The sequence below is a fragment of the Hemiscyllium ocellatum genome, chromosome 8 (genome assembly GCF_020745735.1).
Source record: "Hemiscyllium ocellatum isolate sHemOce1 chromosome 8, sHemOce1.pat.X.cur, whole genome shotgun sequence".
Classification (NCBI taxonomy): domain Eukaryota; kingdom Metazoa; phylum Chordata; class Chondrichthyes; order Orectolobiformes; family Hemiscylliidae; genus Hemiscyllium; species Hemiscyllium ocellatum.
This window is the reverse complement of record NC_083408.1, coordinates 90,370,137-90,391,597: the sequence shown is the minus strand read 5'-3', so window position 1 is coordinate 90,391,597 and position 21,461 is coordinate 90,370,137. Positions and strand designations below refer to the sequence as shown.

The following is a 21,461-nucleotide window of genomic DNA, read 5'->3' as shown; positions in this document are numbered from 1 at the left end:
TATTGCAATAAAAACGGAAAGTGCCAAAGAATCTCTTGAGATCTGGTTGCATTTGTAGAGAGAGAGAAACAGTGTAAAACTTTTGAGTTCAGTATGACTCTTCTTGGAAACAGGAAGTACAGTTCAGTGTAGGAAGTGAAACTTTGGAAGTAAAATAAATTATATTTATATCTTGAAACGAATAGAAACTATTCTCTCTTTCTTAACATCTTAAATCGATGGCTCCCTTAAGATTTAATGAGCTTGCACAATGACTCATTCAAGTCACACTGATTAATGAAAGTCCCTACTTCGATGCTGTCTCAATGCTGAGTGAACTGTGGTGGGGAAATCTGCAGTCAACCCAACCCAGAGACAGGGAAAATCAAGTCGGCTGGCAGTGTTAAGGCAGACTTCACAAAATTATTGTCTTGCAACAGTGTTAAATTTAGCTGTGGCGGTCACACAGGCAAAACGCCTTATGGACTCTCAATATCAAAGCTCGGATTGCAAGAATAACCACTGGCATCCAAAGATATTCATCTTGGCAACAGAATTGACCTCTTAAGGAGTCCATACATTCAAGAGATGCAGAGGTGGGGAGAGAATTGAAAAGGACTAAACAGAATAAAGTGACGGTGGTACTTCATGAGAATGAGGGCCTGGAGCACATGTCTGCTGAGTACTGTAAAAGCTAACAAAATGTTAGTGGGTTAAGAATGAAACAAAATCAAAATATTCTGGATGCTGAAAAGCTGAACTAGAAACAGAAGTAGTGAAACACTCAACACATCGGGCTGTGTATGGAGAATTACTGAAAGGTCACGAACCTGAAACAAGTTAACTCTGTTTCTCTCTTCACAGACACGACCACCCCAGCCAAACATTTTCAGCATTTTCTGTTTTTACACCAGTCAATAACTGCCCTCTGACATTTTTTCCAGAGAAGAGAGTTTCTTAAAGGATATATTTTTTATTATTGTACTGAAGACATTGATTTGCAAATGTGGCCTGAAGCCAAATACCAGTTCTGAGGAACTAGAAATGTTAACTCTGCCTTCTCCCCATAGATGCTGTCAACCTGCTGAGTTTCACCAGCAATTTCTGTTCTTGTTTCAGATTTTCAGCATCTACAATTTTTTGGTTTATAGCAGTCTAACATACATTTTAAGAAACAGATTAACAGATACAATTATCTACAATCTCACTGGTTGATTGGACAAGCATTTATTTTTTGTGAAAGATTGGCATTTTTCTTGCAATCTAATCCTTTATTTCAATTTATTTTCTGTCAACAACTTTGTGGAGAATCTTTGTTACAGTGCCCTCACCTTGACAAATTTGAATTACACAAAATATTAGTTTCCAAGAGCAAATGAGGAATCTTCTTATCTTCCGAGACAAATGTGTTTACCCAAAAGTGTTTACTGTGGTCACTATAGTGACTGGGGCAAACCTTTATAAGACTATAAGATATAGGAGCAGAATTAGGCCATTTGGTCAATTGAGTCTGATCCACTATTCGATATGTTTCTCTCCTGCCTTCTCCCCCTAATCTTTGATGTCCTTACCAATCAAGAACTTATCTGTCTTAAGTACACTCAATGACGTGGCCTTCACAGCCCACTGTGGCAATGTGTTCCACATATTAATCACCCCCTGGGTGAAGAAATACCTCTTCATCTCAATTGTAAAAGGTCATCCGTTTGCTCCGAGCTTGTGCCATCAAATCCTATTCTCTCCTACTCATGGAAACATGTTCTCAATGTCCACTCTATCCAGACTCCTCAGTTTTCTATAAGTTACAATCAGATCTTCCCCTCAGCCTTCTGAACTCACCACACAACAGAGCCAGAGTCTTTAACTACTCCTCATACAACAAGCCCTTCATCTGTGGTTCATTCTTGTAAACCTTCTCTGGACCTCCTCCAACACCAGGACATCCTTCCTTAGATAGAGGGCCCAGAATTGCTCACAATTTTCCAAACGCAGTCTGACCAGAGCCTTATCCCAGCTTGTGTATTCTAGCTATCTCAAAATGAATGCACATTGTATTTGCATTCCTAACTCCCAACTGAATCTGCATTTAATCTTAAGAAATTCCTGAACTAGGACTCCTAAGTCCCTATGTGTTTCAGATTTCCAAAGTTTTCTCCCCACTTAGAAAATGCCTCTATTCTTCCTATTACAGTGCATGGCCTCACACTTTCCCGCATTGTAATCAATCTATCATTCTTTGCCCACTCTCCCAACCTATCCAAGGTCTTCTGCAGCCTCCCCACTTTCTCAGCACTGCCTATCCCTCCATCTAGATTAGAGTGGTGCTGGAAAAGCACAGCAGGTCAGGCAGCATTCGAGAAGCAGGAAAATCGACGTTTCGGGCAAAAGCCCTTTATCTCTAATCTTGACACTGGTTTCCAGCATCTGCAATCCTTGTTTTTACCAGTCCCTCTATCTATCTTTGTGTCATAGAACCTAGAACATAGAAGGTTACAGTGCAGGACAGGTCCTTCAGCCCTCGATGTTGCGCTGACCTGTGAAAATAATCTGATTCCCATCTAACCTTCACCGTTCCATTAATATCCACATCTATGTCCAATGCCCATTTTAATGCCCTTAACATTGGTGAGTCCACTACTGTTGCAGGCAGGCCGTTCCACGCCTCTACTGCTTTCTGAGTGAAGAAACTACCCCTAATATCTGTCCTAAATCTATCACCTCACAATTTAAAGCAACATCCCTTTTTGTTAGCCTTCACCATCTGAGAAAAAAGGCTTTCACTATCCACCCTATCTAACCCTTGATCTTATTTGTCTTGATTAAGTCACCACTCAACCTTCTTCTCTCCAATGAAAACAGCCTTAGTTCCTTCACCCTTTGCTCGTAAGATCTTCCCACCATATCAGGCACCATCCTAGTAAATTTCCTCTGGACCCTTTCCAAAGCTTCCACATCCTTCCTTTATTGAAGTGACCAGAACAGCACATAATACACCAAGTGTGGCCTTAACCAGTGTCTTGTACAGATGAAGCATGACTTCATGGCTCTCGAACTCAATCCCTGTACCAATAGAAGCCAACACACCATATGCCTTTTTAACAACCCTATTAGGAGAAAGTGAGGTCTGCAGATGCTGGAGTAACAGAGCTGAAAATGTGTTGCTGGAAAAGCGCAGCAGGTCAGGCAGCATCCAAGGAACAGGACATTCGACGTTTCGGGCATTCTTCCATATCCACCACAAATTCACCTGTACCTCCACACACATCATCTATTGCATCCACTGCACCCGATGTGGCCTCCTCTATATTGGGAAGACAGGCCGCCTACTTGTGTAAAGTTTCAGAGAACGCTTCTAGGACACCCGGACCAACCAACCCAACCACCCCGTGGCTCAACACTTTAACTCCCCCTCCCACTCCACCAAGGACATGTAGGTCCTTGGACTCCTCCATCGCCAGACCATAACAACACGACGGTTGGAGGAAGAGCGCCTCATCTTCTGCCTGGGAACCCTCCAACCACAAGGGATGAACTCAGATTTCTCCAGCTTCCTCATTTCCCCTCCCCCCACCTTGTCTCAGTCGGTTCCCTCAACTCAGCACCGCCCTCCTAACCTGCAATCCTCTTCCTGACCTCTCTGCCCCCACCCCACTCCGGCCTATCACCCTCACCTTGACCTTCTTCCACCTATCACATCTCCATCGCCCCTCCCTCAAGTCCCTCCTCCCTACCTTTTATCTTAGCCTGTTGGACACACTTTCCTCATTCCTGATGAAGGGCTTATGCCCGAAACGTCGAATTTCCTGTTCCTTGGAAGCTGCTGACCTGCTGCGCTTTTCCAGCAACACATTTTCAGCTCTAACAACCCTATTAACCTGGGTGGCAACTTTCAGGGATTTATGCACCAGGACACAGATCTCTCTGTTCATCAACACTGCCAAAGATTTTACCATTAGCCCAGTACTCTGCATTCCTGTTATTTCTTCCAGAGTGAACTACCTCACACTTTTCTGCATTAAACTCCATTTGCCACTTCTCAGCCCAGCTTTGCATCTTATCTTTGTCCCTCTATAACCCACCACATCCTCCGGCACAATCCACAACTCTGCTTACCTTAGTGTCATCCACAAATTTACTAACCCCTCCTTCTACGCCTACGTCCAGATCATTTATAAAAATGACAAACAGCAGTGGCCCCAAAACAGATCCTTGCAGCACACCACTAGTAACTGAGCTCTAGGATGAACATTTTCCATCAACCATCACCCTCTGTCTTCTTTCAGCAAGCCAATTTCTGATCCAAACCATGAAATCCCAAAACACCGTACTTTCTGCAATAGGCCACTGTGTAGAACCTTATCAAATGCCTTACTGAAGTCCTTACACATCTCATCAACTGTTTTACCATCACCCACCTGTTTTGGTCACTTTCTCGAAGAACTCAATAAGGTTAGTGAGGCATGACCTACCCTGCACAAAATCATGTTGACTGTCCCTATTCAAATTATTCTTTTCCAGATGACTATAAATCCCACTTCTTACAAGCTTTTCCAACACCTTGCCCACAACCAAAGTAAGGCTCACTGGCCAATAATTACAAGGACTGTCCCGACTCCCCTTCTTAAACAAGGGAACAACATTTGCTGTCTTCCAGTCTTCTGGCACTACTCCTGTTGACAATGATGACATAAAGATCGAAGTCAAAGGTTCTGCAATCTCCTCCCTGGCTTCCCAGTGAATCTGAGGATAAATCCCATCTGGCCCAGGATCTTTTTTGTTTAAGATCTTCCAAAACTGCTAAAACCTCCTCTTTGTCAACCTCAATCCCATCTAATCCAACAGCATGTGACTCCGTATTCTCACTAACGTTGCCCTTCATATTCATTCCAATGTGAAAAGTATTCATTAAGTGCTTCCCCTATGTCCTCAAATTCCACACACAAATTTCCACTACTATCTTTGATTGGCCCTAATCTTACTCTAGTCATTCTTCTTTTCCTTATATACCTATAGAAGGCCTTGGCGTTTTCCTTGATCCTATCCTCCAACAACTGCTCATGTCCCTTCCTGGCTCTTCTTAGCCCTCTCTTTAGATCTTTTCCAGCTAATTTATAACTCTACAGTCCCCTATCTGAGCCTTCACATCATAAGCCTTCTTCTTCCTCTTGACAAGATCTTCTTTCGTAAACCACGGCTCCCTCTCTTGTTAACTACCTCTCTGCCTTATAGGTATATTCTTATCGAGGACCAGCAGTGGCTGTTTCTTGAATAAGTTCCACATTTCAAGTGTGTTCATCCCTGCATTTTCCTTCCCCATCCTATGCATCCTAAATCTTGCCTAATCGCATCATAATTGCCTTTCCCCCAGTTATACCTCTTTCCCTGCGGTATATACATACCCCTGCCCATTGCTCTTGTAAACATAACTGAATTGTGGTCACTATCACCAAAGTGCTCACCTACCTCCAAATCTAACACCTGGCCGGGGTCATTCCCCAGTACCAAATCCAATATGGCATCGCCCTTGTTGGCTTATCTACATACTGTGTCAGAAAAACCTCCTGCACAGACTGAACGAAATCTCACCCATCTAAACTATCGAACTATCGTATTCCCAGTCAAAATTGGGCAAGTTAAAGTCTCCCATAATAATTACCCTGTTATTCTTGCTCCTATTGAGAATCATCTTTGATATCCTTTCCTCTACATCCCTGGAACAATTCGGAGACCTATAGAAAACTCTCAACAAGGTGACCTCTCCTTTCCTGTTTCTAACTTCAGCCCAAACTACCTCAGTGGATGAATCCTCAAATGTTCTCTCAGCTGCTGTAATACTACCCTTGATTAACAATGCCACATCCCCCATTTTTACCATCATCTCTGTTCTTGCTGAAACATCTAAATTTGTCATCTGTAAACCTAGCAACAATACTGTCAGTTCCTTTGTCCGGATCATTAACGTTTAACGTGAATAGAAGTGATTCCAACACTTATCCCTGCGGACCTGCACAAGTCAGCAGCTACCAACCTGACAAGACCCCTTTATCTGTATTCCCTGCTAGTCAGCTGATCCTTTAAATGTGCCAGTACTTTGCCCAGAACATCATGAGCTCTTAGTTTATTTAATAACCCTCCAACTGGCAACTTGTCAAAGGCCTTCTGGAAATCCAAATAGATCACATGCGCTGATTCTCGTTTGCCTAACATGCTTTATTACCCGCTTAAAGAATTCTAACAGATTTGTCAGGCATGACCTTGCTTTGAAGAAGCAATGCTGACTCAGCCCTATTTTATCATGCACTTGCAAGTCATCAACAACCTCATCCTTAACAACGGACTCTAAAATCTTTCCAAATTATGTTGTAGGCGATAGCATAAAGCAACTCTAATTTCAATAATAGATGAACGCTTGGAAACCATTCTATTAAAAAAAAACACATCACCTAATGTAAATTGTCATCATTTATTTCTTGTTTATAACTTATGAAAGATTTGTGAAGCTGAGAGATGAGGATTTTCTGATAAAATTCAAATGTGCATGTTATTGCTAGTGGAATTTGCTCAATTTTAGCCATCCATCGACTCTGAGAGGCTACCAATTTACCTGCATAGATGATTGTCAGAACTGGACAAATTTCTGGTAGAAACTTTGATTTAGACCTCCAGCCTCAACACTGAGTTCATTTTTTTAAAATCCTGTTTTCCTGAACAGTTGGTGCTGCTAACTAATTTGAGATTGCCATTTTCAGTTTCCAAAGATCCATCTTTAACGTTGTATTTTACGAGCAATGGGTCTCTGGCCCTGTCTTCCCATTTGAAAATCAAGGACCAGGACCAGCCCAACTCTACTTGATAAGGCTGGCCAGCAGCCATTTTACTGCTGGCTCTGGGCATGATTTCTGTCCCTATTGGAGAAAAAATCCCATTTCCAAAAACTGCTGGCCAATTGAATGGCAGCCAATGCTGGAGTTACAGCCAGTCTGTGGGAATCTGAATGCAGGTAAGTTGGAGGTTTTGTTGGAGCCAGCCTGCCAGGCCTTTGATTTGGGAGGTTAGGGTCAGCAGGGCAGGAAAGGGAAGAAATGACCGGGAGATGTACCTGGCGGGAAGTGTCCACTGGACACAATGTAGGTATCTCCTCTTAGAATCACAGAATTATGACAGTGCAGAAGGTGATCATTTGTCTGAGTGTAACAAGACTATGAGAATTAAAGCTGACTTCCCTAACCTGGGTAAAATCCCAACAGCGATGGCCAATAATACCGAGCATTACTTACCACAATAAGTAGAATCACTGATATGGTATAGTATAATGAATCCCTGAACACAGACCACTGTGTCAGATATACGATCTGTAAAAGATAAAATGAAGCCATGAGGATAAAACACTAGGATTTCTCATGAGAACCTTTTGCATTTTGTTCCCTGGTTTTCAAATATACACTCAATCCTTACACTATGTGAGTGATTAGCATTCAGTGTTCCACAGTTATGTAGGGAAATAAGCACTATATAGTGCTTCATCAGTAAAATGGTACAGATTACACTCAATCTTTTTACCTGTTTGCCCCTGTGTTTCTCTGTTTTATTATTATGTTATTTTATTCTTTTCTCTCAATGTCTACCAATCCACAATCAGTGGGCAGAATTGCACTAATCCCACTGCTCACCCTGCCACCAAAGGTCCACACTCGTCAGAAGGACATTTCTGAACATCATTCAGTGGGCTTCAGTGCACAGGCAATTTATAAGAATCATAGAACCCTACTGTGTGGAAACAGGCCTTTCAGCCCAACAATTCCACACTGACCATCCGAAGAGCAACTCCATCCAGACCCACTCCTTCATTATCCTACATTTCCCCCTACTGGACCTACCCCACACGTCCCTGAATACTATAGGCAACTTAGCATGGACAATTCACCTAATATGCACATCTTCGGACTGTGGGAGGAAACCGTAGCACCCGGAGGAATCCCATGCAAACACAGGGAGAATGTACAAACTCTATACAAACAGCTGCCCAAGTCTGGAAACAAGCCCAGGTCCCTGGTACTGTGAGGCAGCAGTGCTAACCACTGAGCCACCATGGGACTTTGCACTCGGCCATATTTTGAATGAACAATTCTCCAGTTGGAATATTGCCACTTTTAAATAAAACCGAACTAAACTCAGTAGCATATTTGAAAGGTCTAATGTTATGATAAAAATAATAGATTTTGTCAGACAGTATACTTAAGCATACATTTAAATCTGCACTACACTAAAATTAACAATTGGAGTGTATGCTTCTCAATAGTTTACATTTCACATCCAGAAAGAATAAAGATCATTCCAACAATAGTGGTTAGCAAACAAATACAATAGGGATCTCACTATTTTAATCATGTGTCTGATACATTGAGGATCAGCAACTTTATCATTGACTGGGTCCAGCCCTGGTGGCGGTGAAGGGTGGCAGGAGGGCACCACGGCAGCAGTTACAGCAGCAATAGCCTCTGACATTGGTGCGCCTAACGCAGGCAGTGGCAAAAGTGAATTGGCCCTGAAGCAAAAGGTGGCATCTGAGGATTGACAGTGGTCTGAATAGGATTTTTGGAAGGTCAGTGTGGTCTTGATGGGCTGAATGGCCTGCTGCTCCACACTGCTGTGATTCCATGATTCTGTCTTTCTCTTTCAGAGGTTTGGGTAATTTGATTTTTGGGTTGAAACTGGCCTCTTGGATATAAAAAAACAGAACTTGTTATCACTAAATTAACATGTCTGGAAAATATGATTTGATTCAATTTATTATTGTCACATGTGCTGTCATACAGTGAAAATTATTGTTATGTGTACTGACCGGACAAATCATACCTTACATAAGTACATCAGGGTAATCTAACAAAATGCAGATAATAGCATTACAGCTATAGAAAAGGTACAACGTTATATTCTGCATTCTATTCTATTACCCTGATGTACTCATGTAAGATATGATTTATCTGATTAGTATGCAAAACAATACTTTTCACTGTATCTCAGTACATGTCACACTCACATATCAAATTAAATCAAATCAAACTTTCCTGACATCTGCAACCAAAGATAAAAGCAATCTCCATAACCTGTTCAGGTGCACCCTGGAACTCTATAGGAGGCTAGGGAAGCGATTACTGGGCCCTTTGCTGAGATATTTGTATCGATAGTAACAGGTGAGGTGCCAGAAGACCGGAGGTTGGCTAACGTGGTACCACTATTTAAGAAAGGTGGTAAAGGCAAGCCAGAGAACTATGGACCAGTGGGCCTGATGTTGGTGGTGGGCAAGTTGTTGGGAGGAATTGTGAGGGACAGGATGTACACGTATTTGAAAAGGTAAGGACTGATTCGGGATAGTCAACATGGCTTTGTGCATGGGAAATCATGTCTCATGAAATTTATTGAGCTTTTTGAAGAAGTAACAAAGATTGATGAGGGCAGAGCGGTAGACGTGATCTATATGAACCTCAGTAAGGCGTTCAACAAAATTCTTCATGGGAGACTGGTTAGCAAAGTTAGATTTCATGGAATACAGGGAGAACTAGCCATTTGAATACAGAACTATCTCGAAGGTAGAAGACAGAGGGTGGTGGTGGAGGGTTGTTTTTCAGACTGGAGGCCTGGATAGGATAAATAGCCAAAGTCTTTTCCCTGCGGTGAGAGAGTCCAGAACTACAGGGCATAGGTTTAGGGTGAGAGGGGAAAGATATAAAAGAGATCCAAGGGGCAATCTTTTCATGCAGAGGGTGGTATGTGTATGGAATGAGCTGCCAGAGGATATAGTGGAGGTTAGTACAATTGCAACATTTAAAAGGTATCTGGATGGGTATATGAATAGGAAGGATTTGGAGGGATGTGGGCCAAGTGCTGGCAGGTAGGACTAGATTGGGTTGGGATGTCTGGTCAGCAAGGATGAGTTTGACCGAAGGGTCTGTTTCTGTGCTGTACACTCTATGACTTTATGACTCTAAATGGGTGGGGTCAATCTCCCACAGAATCAGGATTTAAGTTTTAGCTTTCTGCAGTTGTTGGGGTTTTGAAGTCAGATGTGGAAGCACTTACTCCTCTCTGTTACACCTAAACACTGAGTTTCTCTTCCTGCTGCTAGAATTTCATGTGAGACAATCTATTTTATTGAATTTATCTTTGTCGAGGGTGTGCTTATGGGATGTTACTATATTGGAACAGTTAATTATTAGTAGTTAACAAAATTTACAGGGATGTTGCTGGAATGAAGGGTTTGAGTTAGAAAAATAGACTGGAAAGGCTGGAAATGAAGGAGATTTTTTTTCACTGGAGTGTAGGACATTGGAGATGAACTTATTGAAGTTTATAAAAATCATGAGGGGCATGGATAAGGTGAATGACCATCGTCTGTTCCCTAGGGTGGGGGAGTTCAAAACTCAGGGCCAAATTTTTAAAGTGAGAAGAGAAAGATTTCAAAAGGATACGAGGGGCAACGTTTTACACAGAGAGTGGTTTATATGGAGAATGGATTGCCAGAGAAAGTGGTGGATGCAGGTATAGTTACAACATTAAAAAGACATTTGGATAAGTTAATGAATCCACTGGCCAAGGACAGGCAGGTGGGACTGCTTTAGTTTAGGAACATGGTCGATGTGGACCGGTTAGACTGAAGGATCTGTTTCTGTCCTATATGATGCTATGACTCTAAATTCTGAAGTTAAGTGGGAGGAAAGAATTCTGTAATATTGAAGCTAATGCTATGCACATCATGTTTGAAGTTTCAAAATTCAAAGAGATTAACAAAGAAAAAACTGGGTAGTATTTGCCCATTAGGAGAATTTATTTTTAAAGTATGCTCTCAAATTATCTGGAGGAATTATTCAATCAGGTAATTTATCCCTTGTGAGTTTTGCCCATTTAATCAGTTTGATTAATGCACCAATTTAGTATGGCTAATATAGGTTATGCTTCATTTTTTTCCCCACATTACAGTAATTGTGAACAAATTGATTAATCTGTAATATCTGTAAGGCCTTCCATTTCCGAAGTGATGGCAGAAATATTGGCAGTATCAACAAGATCACCTACTTCCAAACGCACCTCAGTTTTTCTACTGTTGAAATACTTATCCATACTTTAGTTAACTCCAGTTGTGGCTCCCGGAATGTGTCCCTTGAAACTAAAAGTGGTCCAAAACTCTGCTGCCTAACTGGTACCAAGTTCTTTTCACTGATGTCGTAGAGTCACAGAGATGTACAGCACAGAAGCAGACCCTTTGGTCCAAATCGTCCATGCTGACCAGATATCCTAAATTATTCTAGTCCCATTTGCCAGCATTTGGCCCATATCCCTATAAATCTGTCCTATTCATATACTCATTCAGATGTGTTTTAAATGTTGTAATTGTACCAACCTCCACCACTTCCTCTGGCAGCTCATTCCATATATGCATCACTTTCTGAATGAAAAAGTTGTCCTTTAGGTCCCTTTTAAATTTTTCCCCTCTTACCCTAAACCTGTGCTCTCTAGTTCTGCTCTCCCTCACTCCCCCCACTCTCTCTTCTCCCCCCACCTTCTTTCCCCCTCTCTCATTTCTCCCCCCTTTCTTCTCTTGCCCCTGCTCTCCCCCTGTCCTTCTCTCTCCCTCTCTCGCTCTTCTCTCTCACTCTCTTTTCCTTCTCTCTCTTCTGTGTTCGCTAACATTTATTCCCATTTTAGCTGTGCCTCAATTTTGAAAATGTTTGTTTTAAAAACCCACTATAAAATCTCACCCCTCTCTATCCCTCTAATCTTCACCAGCCTCACAACCCTGAGGGTCCTGATTTTAACTGTTTCATCCTTGGTGGCTATGTCAGATCCTATAAACATTGAAGTTCCTTTCCAAAAGCTCTCCTCCTCACATTCCTCCAAAACATTTACCTCGACAAGCAAGCTTTTGATCATTTGCCCCAATACCTCCTTATTTTCTTGGTGCTATATATTGTTTAATATTGGCAACGAGAAGAGCTTTGGGATGTTTTGTTACTTTAATGGTGCCATATAAACACAGGTTCTTGTTTTTCTCGTAGCATAGCACACAAAGTATCTGATAATATGCTTCAGAAAATACAGTTCTACAAGGATTGGTTACAGAAAAGAAAACAATTTTGGACGGAGTTACCGGAATGCAAAGTACTGGGCTAATGGTAAGATTCTTGGGAGTGCAGATGAGCAGAGAGATATCGGTGTCCACGTACACACATCCCTGAAAGTTGCCACCTAGATTGATAGGGTTGTTAAGAAGGCATACAGTGTTTTGGCCTTTATTAATAGAGGGATTGAGTTCCGGAACCAGGAGGTTATGCTGCGGCTGTACAAAGCTCTGGTATGGCCACACTTGGGGTATTGTGTACAGTTCTGGTCACCGCTTTATAAGAAGGATGCGGAAGCTTTGGAATGGGTGCAGAGGAGATTTACTAGGATGTTGCCTGGTATGGAAGGAATGTCTTATGAGGAAAGGCTGGGGGCCTTGAGTCTGTTCTCGTTAGAGAGAAGAAGGTTGAGAGGTGACTTAATAGAGACATACAAGATAATCAGAGGGTTAGATAGGGTGGACAGGGAGAGCCTTTTTTCAAGTATGGAAACGGCAAACACGAAGGGACGCAACTTTAAAGTGAGGGAGATAGGTATAAGACAGATGTCAGAGGTAGTTTCTTTACTCAGAGAGTAGTAAGGGTATGGAATGCTTTGCCCGCAACGGTAGTAGATTTTTGCCAAGTTTAAGTGCATTTAAGTCTTCATTGGACAGGAATATGGACATACGTGGAATAGCGTAGGTTAGATGGGCTTCAGATTAGTGTGACAGGGCGGCGCAACATCGAGGGTCGAAGGGCCTGTACTGCGCTGTAATATTTTATGTTCTATGTTCTATAATCCGAGGCAAAGGCTGCTAAATGGAAGAACAGCATCAATGCATAAGGAGTATCGGCAACTCCTTCCTCATCATAATGAAACAAAGGACTGCAGATGTTGGAAATTTGAAGCAAAAACAGAAAGTTTTGGCAAAACTCAGCAGGAGTGGAGTAGCAGGAGCGGAGAGAGAAACAGCGTCAATATTTTGAGTCCAGTGACCCTTTGTCAGAACAGAAAGCAGTTGGGACAGGTTGGCATTTATGCTGATGACAGCGCTACTGGGGGGGGTAAGGAGTGAACAGAGTACTTGGGAACAGTGCCCAGAGAAAAAGAGAGAGTTGGAGAGAAAAACCACCAGGCAAAGAGATTGCTGATGATCAGCCAAGAGAGTGATAATGGTGCCAACAAGAAGCGTAAACGGTTCAAACTGGGTTAGCCGTGCTGGGAGTAACACACACAAAATAGAACTTAACGGTGTGGGGGTAGATAACAAATATGGAGGAGGGTAAACTCAATGTTGAGTCCTGAAGGCCATAAGGCACCTTTATAAAAAACAAGATGCTGTTCTCCCAGCTTGTGTTGAACCTCATTGGAGCATTGCAGCAGGCCTAAGACAGTGATATTGGCCAGGGAACGCTGTGGTATGTTGACGTGACAGGCAGCTGGAAGCCTGGGGTCATTTTATAGACAACATGCAGGTGTTCCATGAATTGGTCACCCAGTTCGCATTTGGCTCCTCAGTGTAAAGGAGACCACATTGTAAGCAGCGAATATAAGAGACTAGGTTGAATGAAGTGCAGGTAAATCGCTGTTTCACTTGGAAGGTGTGTCCAAGAATAAAATCCCAACAATGTGGAAACAGGTCCTTTGGCCCAACAAGTCCACACTGACCCTCCGAAGAGAAACCCACCCAGACCCATTCCCCGACTCCTCTGCATTTACCCCAGACTAATGCACCTAACTTACACATCCCTGAACACTATGGGCAATTTAGCATGGCCAACTCACCTAACCTGCACATCTTTGGATTGTGGGAGGAAAACAGAGCACCTAGAGGAAACCCACACAGACACGGGGAGAACGTGCAAACTCCATACAGATGGTCACCCGAGGCAGGGATTGAACCTGGGTCCGTGGCGCTGTGAAACAACAATGCTAACCACTGAGCCACCATGCTGCCCACTGTTTGTCTGTGACCTTGGATAGTAAGGAGGGAGTAAGTATACAGGCAAGTGATGTATCTGTGTCCTAATGGTGGATGAATGAGTACTAGATTCTCTGGCAGATACTAGAGATGTAACACATACACCTGCCTTCCACTACTTACATGAGATCCCTTGCATTAATCCCACCAGCGCTGGGGGGTTTAGCATTGGTGTGCACCAGTCCAATCAAGTGGGATTGTGGCCCATAGATTTTGAGAAATATCCATCATGAACAATAACCTCAAGATAACAAGGTTAAGAACAAAAATAAAAATTGCTATTCGTTGCAGATCACCCACATCTGCATTTCTTTGTTTTATTTTAAGGTTTGTTTCATATCCTTTGTAATTTTGAAAAGAAATATTGTTGTTAGAACTGACCTGCCCTCCAAATATTCCACAGACCCCAATGATACAGAGTATGTTAAATACTGCTGAACCAACAATGGTTCCAACACCGACATCTCCATGGGTAATAAAGACGCCTGCAAAGAACATAAAAGGTTGTGTTATATTGGATTTGCTTCACTGATTTGCATTATGAGAAAAGTATGAAAAATGACATCTCCTATGGAATCTGAGTACTTGGCTTGCATTTTGTAAAGTCAACAGTAGTCTTCTCTACTGGTCAAAGAGGTAGGGACCCCAATGTTAGTTCCATGGAGGAGACTTGACTAGAACCAAATTTTTAAAATGCGGTAGGCATCTAGGTTACAGTAAATTATGTGATCTTTACTCAGAGTTATTTGAGAATGATTCAGAAATTGTTCACTGCTGAACCTTGCTATTAAAGAAAGCTTCAAGTTTTATAACAACATTCAATTAACACTCTACTAACTATTAGGGCTCTCCATTTAGCTTTCACAAAGATTTCCTTGTCTAGTTATGCAAATGCACATGACCAAATAAATATTTTAGCAACTTCATAATATGCATATTACTAATATTAATAGATAAAATTTTACTTGACTCAAAATGCATTCACTTGCACAGAATTAACACCACGCCTGCATGTCTGGGAAACCTAGGAGTGAAGAGGAGAAATGTATTCACCCAGTGGCTCCCCATCACTGGTACAATTGCAGTAGGGGCAAAAGTGGATGGTCACTCACTGGATTTAACCTGTGCTCCCCACCTTCAACTCTAGCAAAGACAGTGCATTAAATTCAGTCAAAGTTCTAACAATGTACCAGACCTTCTGAAAAGTACTTGGAAATAAAGCATTAGGAAATATTGGAAATGTTCACCATGGCTTTCTCTCATGTCAAATATACAACTGGAGTTTGAACATGTTGGGAAAATTTTCAAAAGCTGCTCCCATTCTACTACTCAACTGGAATTATGAATCTAAATTTTCACCATGCCTCTTATGAAACTACAATGAAGCAGCAATGGGAGGAGCAGTGAGGAATTTCCATGCCCATTATATTTGCATAAAGTTTATTCTTGCAGTTTATTTTATAGATTAAAGCAATTTACTGGACTTTTTTTTATAAAACTGTTATGCACTTTCAATGAAGTAAAGAGCATCAATGAACTGTGAATCATGTGTAACATTACCAATAACAGAAGCAAACAGTTCAGGTGCTGAGCTTCCAGCTGCCATGAACGTGGCACCAGCTACATCTTCACTCAAATGTAATCTCTGTGTAAAAAAGATAAACCATTACAGGACATTGGATATGCTTCCAGTCAAAGACTCCCACTCTTCTGATATATAGAATTGGTTGAATATAGATTTTCAATACGTCCCCTGTCATATATTTACTTCAGTAGCAAATACTTTGGTCATTTTCCAATGAATAGTGTTCATTTCCAGCTGCACTCTAGATTCTCAATCACCTGCAGTCTGAGTACTTACTTCAGTTTCTCTGGGTTATTGCTTATGTCATTCCTAGCGAGTGATGCAACTTCTTTGCATATCTTTAATAGGAAGTGTGATTTTTTTAGTGAACAGAGTTTGACATATTTTCTAAAGATAATTAGCAAAATTGAGACTGAGGAGTCCTTGAAATTGGACTTTACAGGTAAAAGCTGGTGTGTCACATAGATTTTATACATCTCCTTTGCAGCACTACTTTTAGGACTACTGATGCAGTTGATATTTTTGCTTGGAAATGGCTTGGTATTCTATAAGTTCATACCATGCTTACGAAGATTGAAAGCATACAACAAAACTATGAGTTCAAGCAGCATTAGACATACCTGTTCAGATCTATGAAAATAAATATTATTTACACTCACCCCATTTAAGTGAAACATGAAAACATACTTTAACTGAGTTCCCTTTAGTCAAATGCTTAATGTGTTTCTGGATTTCAGGGATCATTTTTATTTCTAGTGCTATCAATAATGTAAGTAAATGCATTTGAACATACCTCACATATTTTTTCTAATGCTGGAACAAAGAAATCGTCACAAACTATTGCCAGTGCATAAAACATATAGACAGCCTGTGAAAAGAAAAGAAGTGTCATCTTTTTTTCTCCAAATATTTTTTCCTTGCTGAGATTCTCAGATTTATCACTCACTTCTCCCCGCTCCACCCCAAAAAATATTCCTTTAGCTATGGTTGGATAAAACTGGCTAACCGTGTGAGTTTCACCATGCAAGACATCCACGTTATCTAAATAAATGGGCAACAGGAATGGATTTCTGATGGACATTACTAAGTTTGTGAGAAGATTTGTAGCTCGGGTGCTCGTTGTTGTGGTTCTGTTCGCAGAGCTGGGAGTTTTTGTTGCAAACGTTTCGTCCCCTTTCTAGGTGACATCCTCAGTGCTTGGGAGCCTCCTGTGAAGCGCTTCTGTGCTGACTCTTCCGGCCTTTATAGTGGTTTGAATCTGCCGCTTCCGGTTGTCAGTTGCTGTCCGCTGCAGTGGCCGGTATATAGGGTCTAGGTCGATGTGTCTGTTGACAGAATTTGTGGATGGGTGCCATGCCTCTAGGAATTCCCTGGATGTTCTCTGTTTGGCTTGCCCTATAATAGTGGTGTTGTCCCAATCGAATTCATGTTGTTTGTCATCTGAGTGTATGGCTACTAAGGATAGCTGGTCGTGTCGTTTCGTGGCTAGTTGGTGTTCGTGGATGCGGGTTGTTAGCTGTCTTCCTGTTTGTTCTATGTAGTGTTTTGTGCAGTCCTTGCATGGGATTTTGTATACTACGTTGGTTTTGCTCATGCTAGACCCTATATACCGACCACTGCAGCAGACAGCAACTGACAACTGGAAGCGGCAGATTCAAACCACTATAAAGGCCGGAGGAATCAGCACAGAAGCGCTTCAGGAGGCTCCCAAGCACTGAGGATGTCACCTAGAAAGGGGACGAAACGTTTGCAACAAAAACTCCCAGCTCAGCGAACAGAACCACAACAACGGACATTACTAAATTGATACCTTGCCCATCTTAAGATGAAGAACTATGTTATACACAAAAGTGCCAGCTGGATGATAGTTTTAAAAGTTGCCCATCCATGTGTCAGTTACATCCAGTAAAAAGGATTAATGGGTCCATGTATAATTCGATAGTAGGTTCTACGTGGTTGCTATGTTACTGATAGAATTGATTGCCTGTTAGAATTCAGAAAAAAACATTCTGTGAATGGTCCTGCCAAGGATGGCACAGGCAAACCCCTGGAATTCATTCTCTTTGGAAATGTGGATGTGCTTCTCAAGGCCACCCTTCTCATTCATGTAATAATTTTTGTTGTTTTCCTCTGAAATTATGCATATCTCAGGGGGAAAAAAAAATCGTTTATAGACCTGCAAGAAGGAGTATGTGTTAATTCACTTTGGACAGGGATTGAACTGAAGGGACCTGATTGGCTGGAAATGTTCATCATTTTTCAGCTGCAACTGAAGCAAAAATCAACATGACTGAAAACTGTGGGAGACAGGGAGAATCCACTTGGAATTTTATGGCCCAGTTGCTTTTTTTTGTTAATCACAACACTTCAGTTAATAGTGAATACATAAATATTTATTCCAATAATTACAGCTAAAAAGCATTACAAATCCTTATGCGACATTGCTAGATTGTAGGGCATTAAGGAAGAAGCTATGAATAGTTTTGCATTTATCTTTCAGACAACATTTGCAAAGCAAAAATTCAAACCCACCAACTTCCAAACTGTCAATGGAACTGATTGCTGTCTCAGCTTCAGGTTCTAAGAGCAGCCTGATTTTTTTTAGAGCAACTGTCAGCATTTTACTCTTGATTACTGAAGGAAATGATCTGTGCTACTGTCTTTGACGATTGACAACCTTGCCTTATTAAGGGTTACATAATAGGATACATAAAACTTAATTTATTCACATGGTTTTGCACCACATAAATTACTTTGGACCTTAGCTTACTTTATAGTCCAGGCATTTTGACCATATTGCTATGTAGAATTTATCCTGTTCTGCCAAAAAGATGCACATTTTAACTAAATACATTTCTTGACTGGAATACTTCAGAATGGTTTTCTCTGCGATCTGTTGTTAGTTGCTTTCCGCGTTTGCTAGTGAGAGCAATGTGCATTATGTTTATTCATATAGGTTAGGCAATGTGATCTCTTTGACTAATCTTAACAAAACCCTTTTTAAATATCTTTATTTGCCACTGTTGCTAAAATTAAAATGCACTGAATTGAAAGTTGACCTGTGAAATTCTCTACGGTAGAAGGCTGTGGAACCCAAGTCACTGAATATACTCAAGAAAAAGAGAGATAATTTTTTTAGATTTTAAAGGCACAAAGGCGTCTGGGGAAAAAGTGGGAAAATAGCATTCCAACAGACAGGCATCCATGAGCATATTTGAAATAACTTTTCAGAGGATGGCATCCCATCACCAATCATTCTTAACTTACAAATGTATTGCCTTTATTAATAGCGCTGCCTCTCACTGGGTCAGCTTCAGGGGTCCAATATTGCTCATATTCACCCTTTTGTCAGCCAGGGATCCATGATTGGATCAGACTAACAGCCCAAATCAGGAAGCTCATATTCTATGAGATCCATCTGGCTGACCTTGTTATAATCAATACAATATGGCATGGTGGAGCAGGCTCGAAGGGCTGAATGGTCTACTGCTATTCATGGTTTCTATGTTGTCTCTACTTGGAAGATAGCAATATTTTAGCTCAATAGCAATTGAGCAGGATTACTGTGTGGTTGTGATTTGAAGTGTCCAGATGCCTTCATGTTTGGAAATAACATTGTGAGGACACAAAACTCAACAGGGCAATAAACTCGATGTGGGAATCTCACTTGGCATGATTAACCCACACTCACTCCCCCCCACCCCCAGTTCAAAAAGCACCCAAAATTGAGAGAACACCTTCTGTACGACTTAAAACCAACTGGGCAGGTGCTGACACCGGTCTGACACAGTGTCAGCCCTCTGTAAGGTTTAAGCCATAGGGACAGCATATGAATGTGCCATCCCTCTTTAACTGTCGATTGTCATATAAATTGTCTGTTGCATTTTAGCCCGAGGCCATACTAGTAATCTTGTCTGATTTCAGCAGCTAAGTCAGACTCAGAGCTGCTTCGTACTTGAATTAGAGAGGACCCGAGAATTGGCTTTTGAAGAGTGCTTGTGATGCAGTGGTAGTGACTCTACCTCTGAGCCAGGAGGCCTGGATTCAAGCCTCATCCCCTCCAAAGGTGTATTGTACTGTCTCTGAACAGATTGTTTAAAAATACATAAAAGCAGGAAGAACACTGAATAATGGCATAAAAGTGTAGTCAGTGTCCTCCAAGGGCCAGCACAGGAGGTGGGAGGGATTCACTACCCAGACTGACATGCAAAGGCAGTTAGAATGGATAGTAATGATGGTCAGTACCAGCACTGAAGTCCAAAGAACCTGGATGTTGCAAGAAACTCAATGATCTTACCCAAGTGATCAAGATCAATGAAAGTAAATGTAAAAATGTCCTATCTTTAGAAATGAGCCAGTTGCCTTACATGCTGCTCAATCTACCTACCTCACAATTCCCTTCACAACAATCTCTTACCAACCATGAGCCATCCCTCACAATCACCGTTTCATCTCACCCTCTCTCACACACACAGCACAGCCGACAGTCATAATAACTTGTTCAGCCATGATAGCCACATAATGCAAACAGATTATACCATGCTTACTTACAGAATTTTGTGGTACAGTGGTGGTGTCCTTACCTGTGAGGTAGAAGGTTCAAGTCCTACCTGCTCTGGCCATGCATCAAAGCATATTTTTGCAGATTGATTAAAAATAACTGCACCACAATTTCATCAGAGCAAGCTGTAGGCTAAAAGTCTCTCTACATTGTACAGACATTGTGGTTTAGTCCAAATTTCTGAAAAAAAACTTTTAGATCACTAACATCACTTTTTCTGGCTCCTATGTGAGTCAGTTTAGGGAACAATTACAGTAAGACCTCTACTGTCTTACCAGTCACGGGCTGGTTTTCACCTCTGGGCTAATGCTTATTCTTGGATTGTTATTATGAAAAATCTACTCCTAGCATGACACGTGTTTTGTTTTTTTATATCACTTCGTGGGATTTGGGCATCGTTGGCTACACCAAGGACAGAGTATTTTAATGAGGCGAATGAGCTGCTGATCAACTGGACTGTTTTGATTTGATTTATTATTGTCACACGTACTGAGATACAGTGAAAAGTATTATTTTGTGTGCTAAGCAGATAAATCATACCTTGTATAAGTACACCATGGTAATAGAGCAGAATGTAGAATGTGCTGTTACAGCTTTAGAGAACGTGCAGTCAAAGATCAACTGTAATATATGAGAGGACCATGTCTAAGTCTGATAACAACAGGTAAGAAGTAAGAATCTATTGTTATGTACTTTTAAACCTTTGTATGTTCTGGCCAATGGAAAGGAATGGAAAAGCATATAGCCAGTATGAGACGGGTGTTTGATTATCTTGGCTGCTTTCCAGAAGCAGTCAGAAGTGTAGATGGAGTCAATGGAAGGTAGGCTGGTTTTTGTGATGGACTCAGCTGCATTCACAACTCTCTGTAATTTTTTGCGGTCTTGGGCAGAGCCATACCTAGCTGTGATGCATCTGGATAGGATGTTTCCTATGGTGCATTTCTAAAAATTGGTAAGAGACATTGTGGACATGCCGAATTCCTTTAGCCTTCTGTTAAAGTAGATGTGTTGGCGTGCTTTCCTGACTGTAGTGACTGTTGTTGAAGCTGCACTGAGCCAGGCAAGTGGACATTGATGATACACCTGCCCTGTGCTTTATAGATAGTGAACAGCCTTGACAAGTCAGGAGATTTTTTATTTGTGACAGAATTTTAAGCCTCTGACCTGCTCTTGTCACCACAGTATTTATACAGTCAGTCTAGTTCAGTTTTCAGTCAATGTTGATAGTGAGGGAACTCAGCCATGGCACTGTCATT

At 41.5% G+C, this 21,461-nt stretch overlaps 1 protein-coding gene across 1 annotated transcript in view; it reads right to left on the bottom strand.

Moving 5' to 3' along the window:
• Positions 1 to 21,461, bottom strand: part of LOC132818210 (sodium/potassium/calcium exchanger 4-like) — a 105,684-nt gene that overhangs the window by 64,955 nt on the left and 19,268 nt on the right. Inside the window, exons 3-6 of the mRNA XM_060828990.1 lie at positions 16,438 to 16,512; positions 15,620 to 15,704; positions 14,441 to 14,544; positions 7,257 to 7,331 (exon numbers count right to left, since the gene is read on the bottom strand). Of these exons, the coding sequence (XP_060684973.1) occupies positions 7,257 to 7,331; positions 14,441 to 14,544; positions 15,620 to 15,704; positions 16,438 to 16,512 (339 nt within the window). The remainder of the gene's footprint in view (positions 1 to 7,256; positions 7,332 to 14,440; positions 14,545 to 15,619; positions 15,705 to 16,437; positions 16,513 to 21,461) is intronic.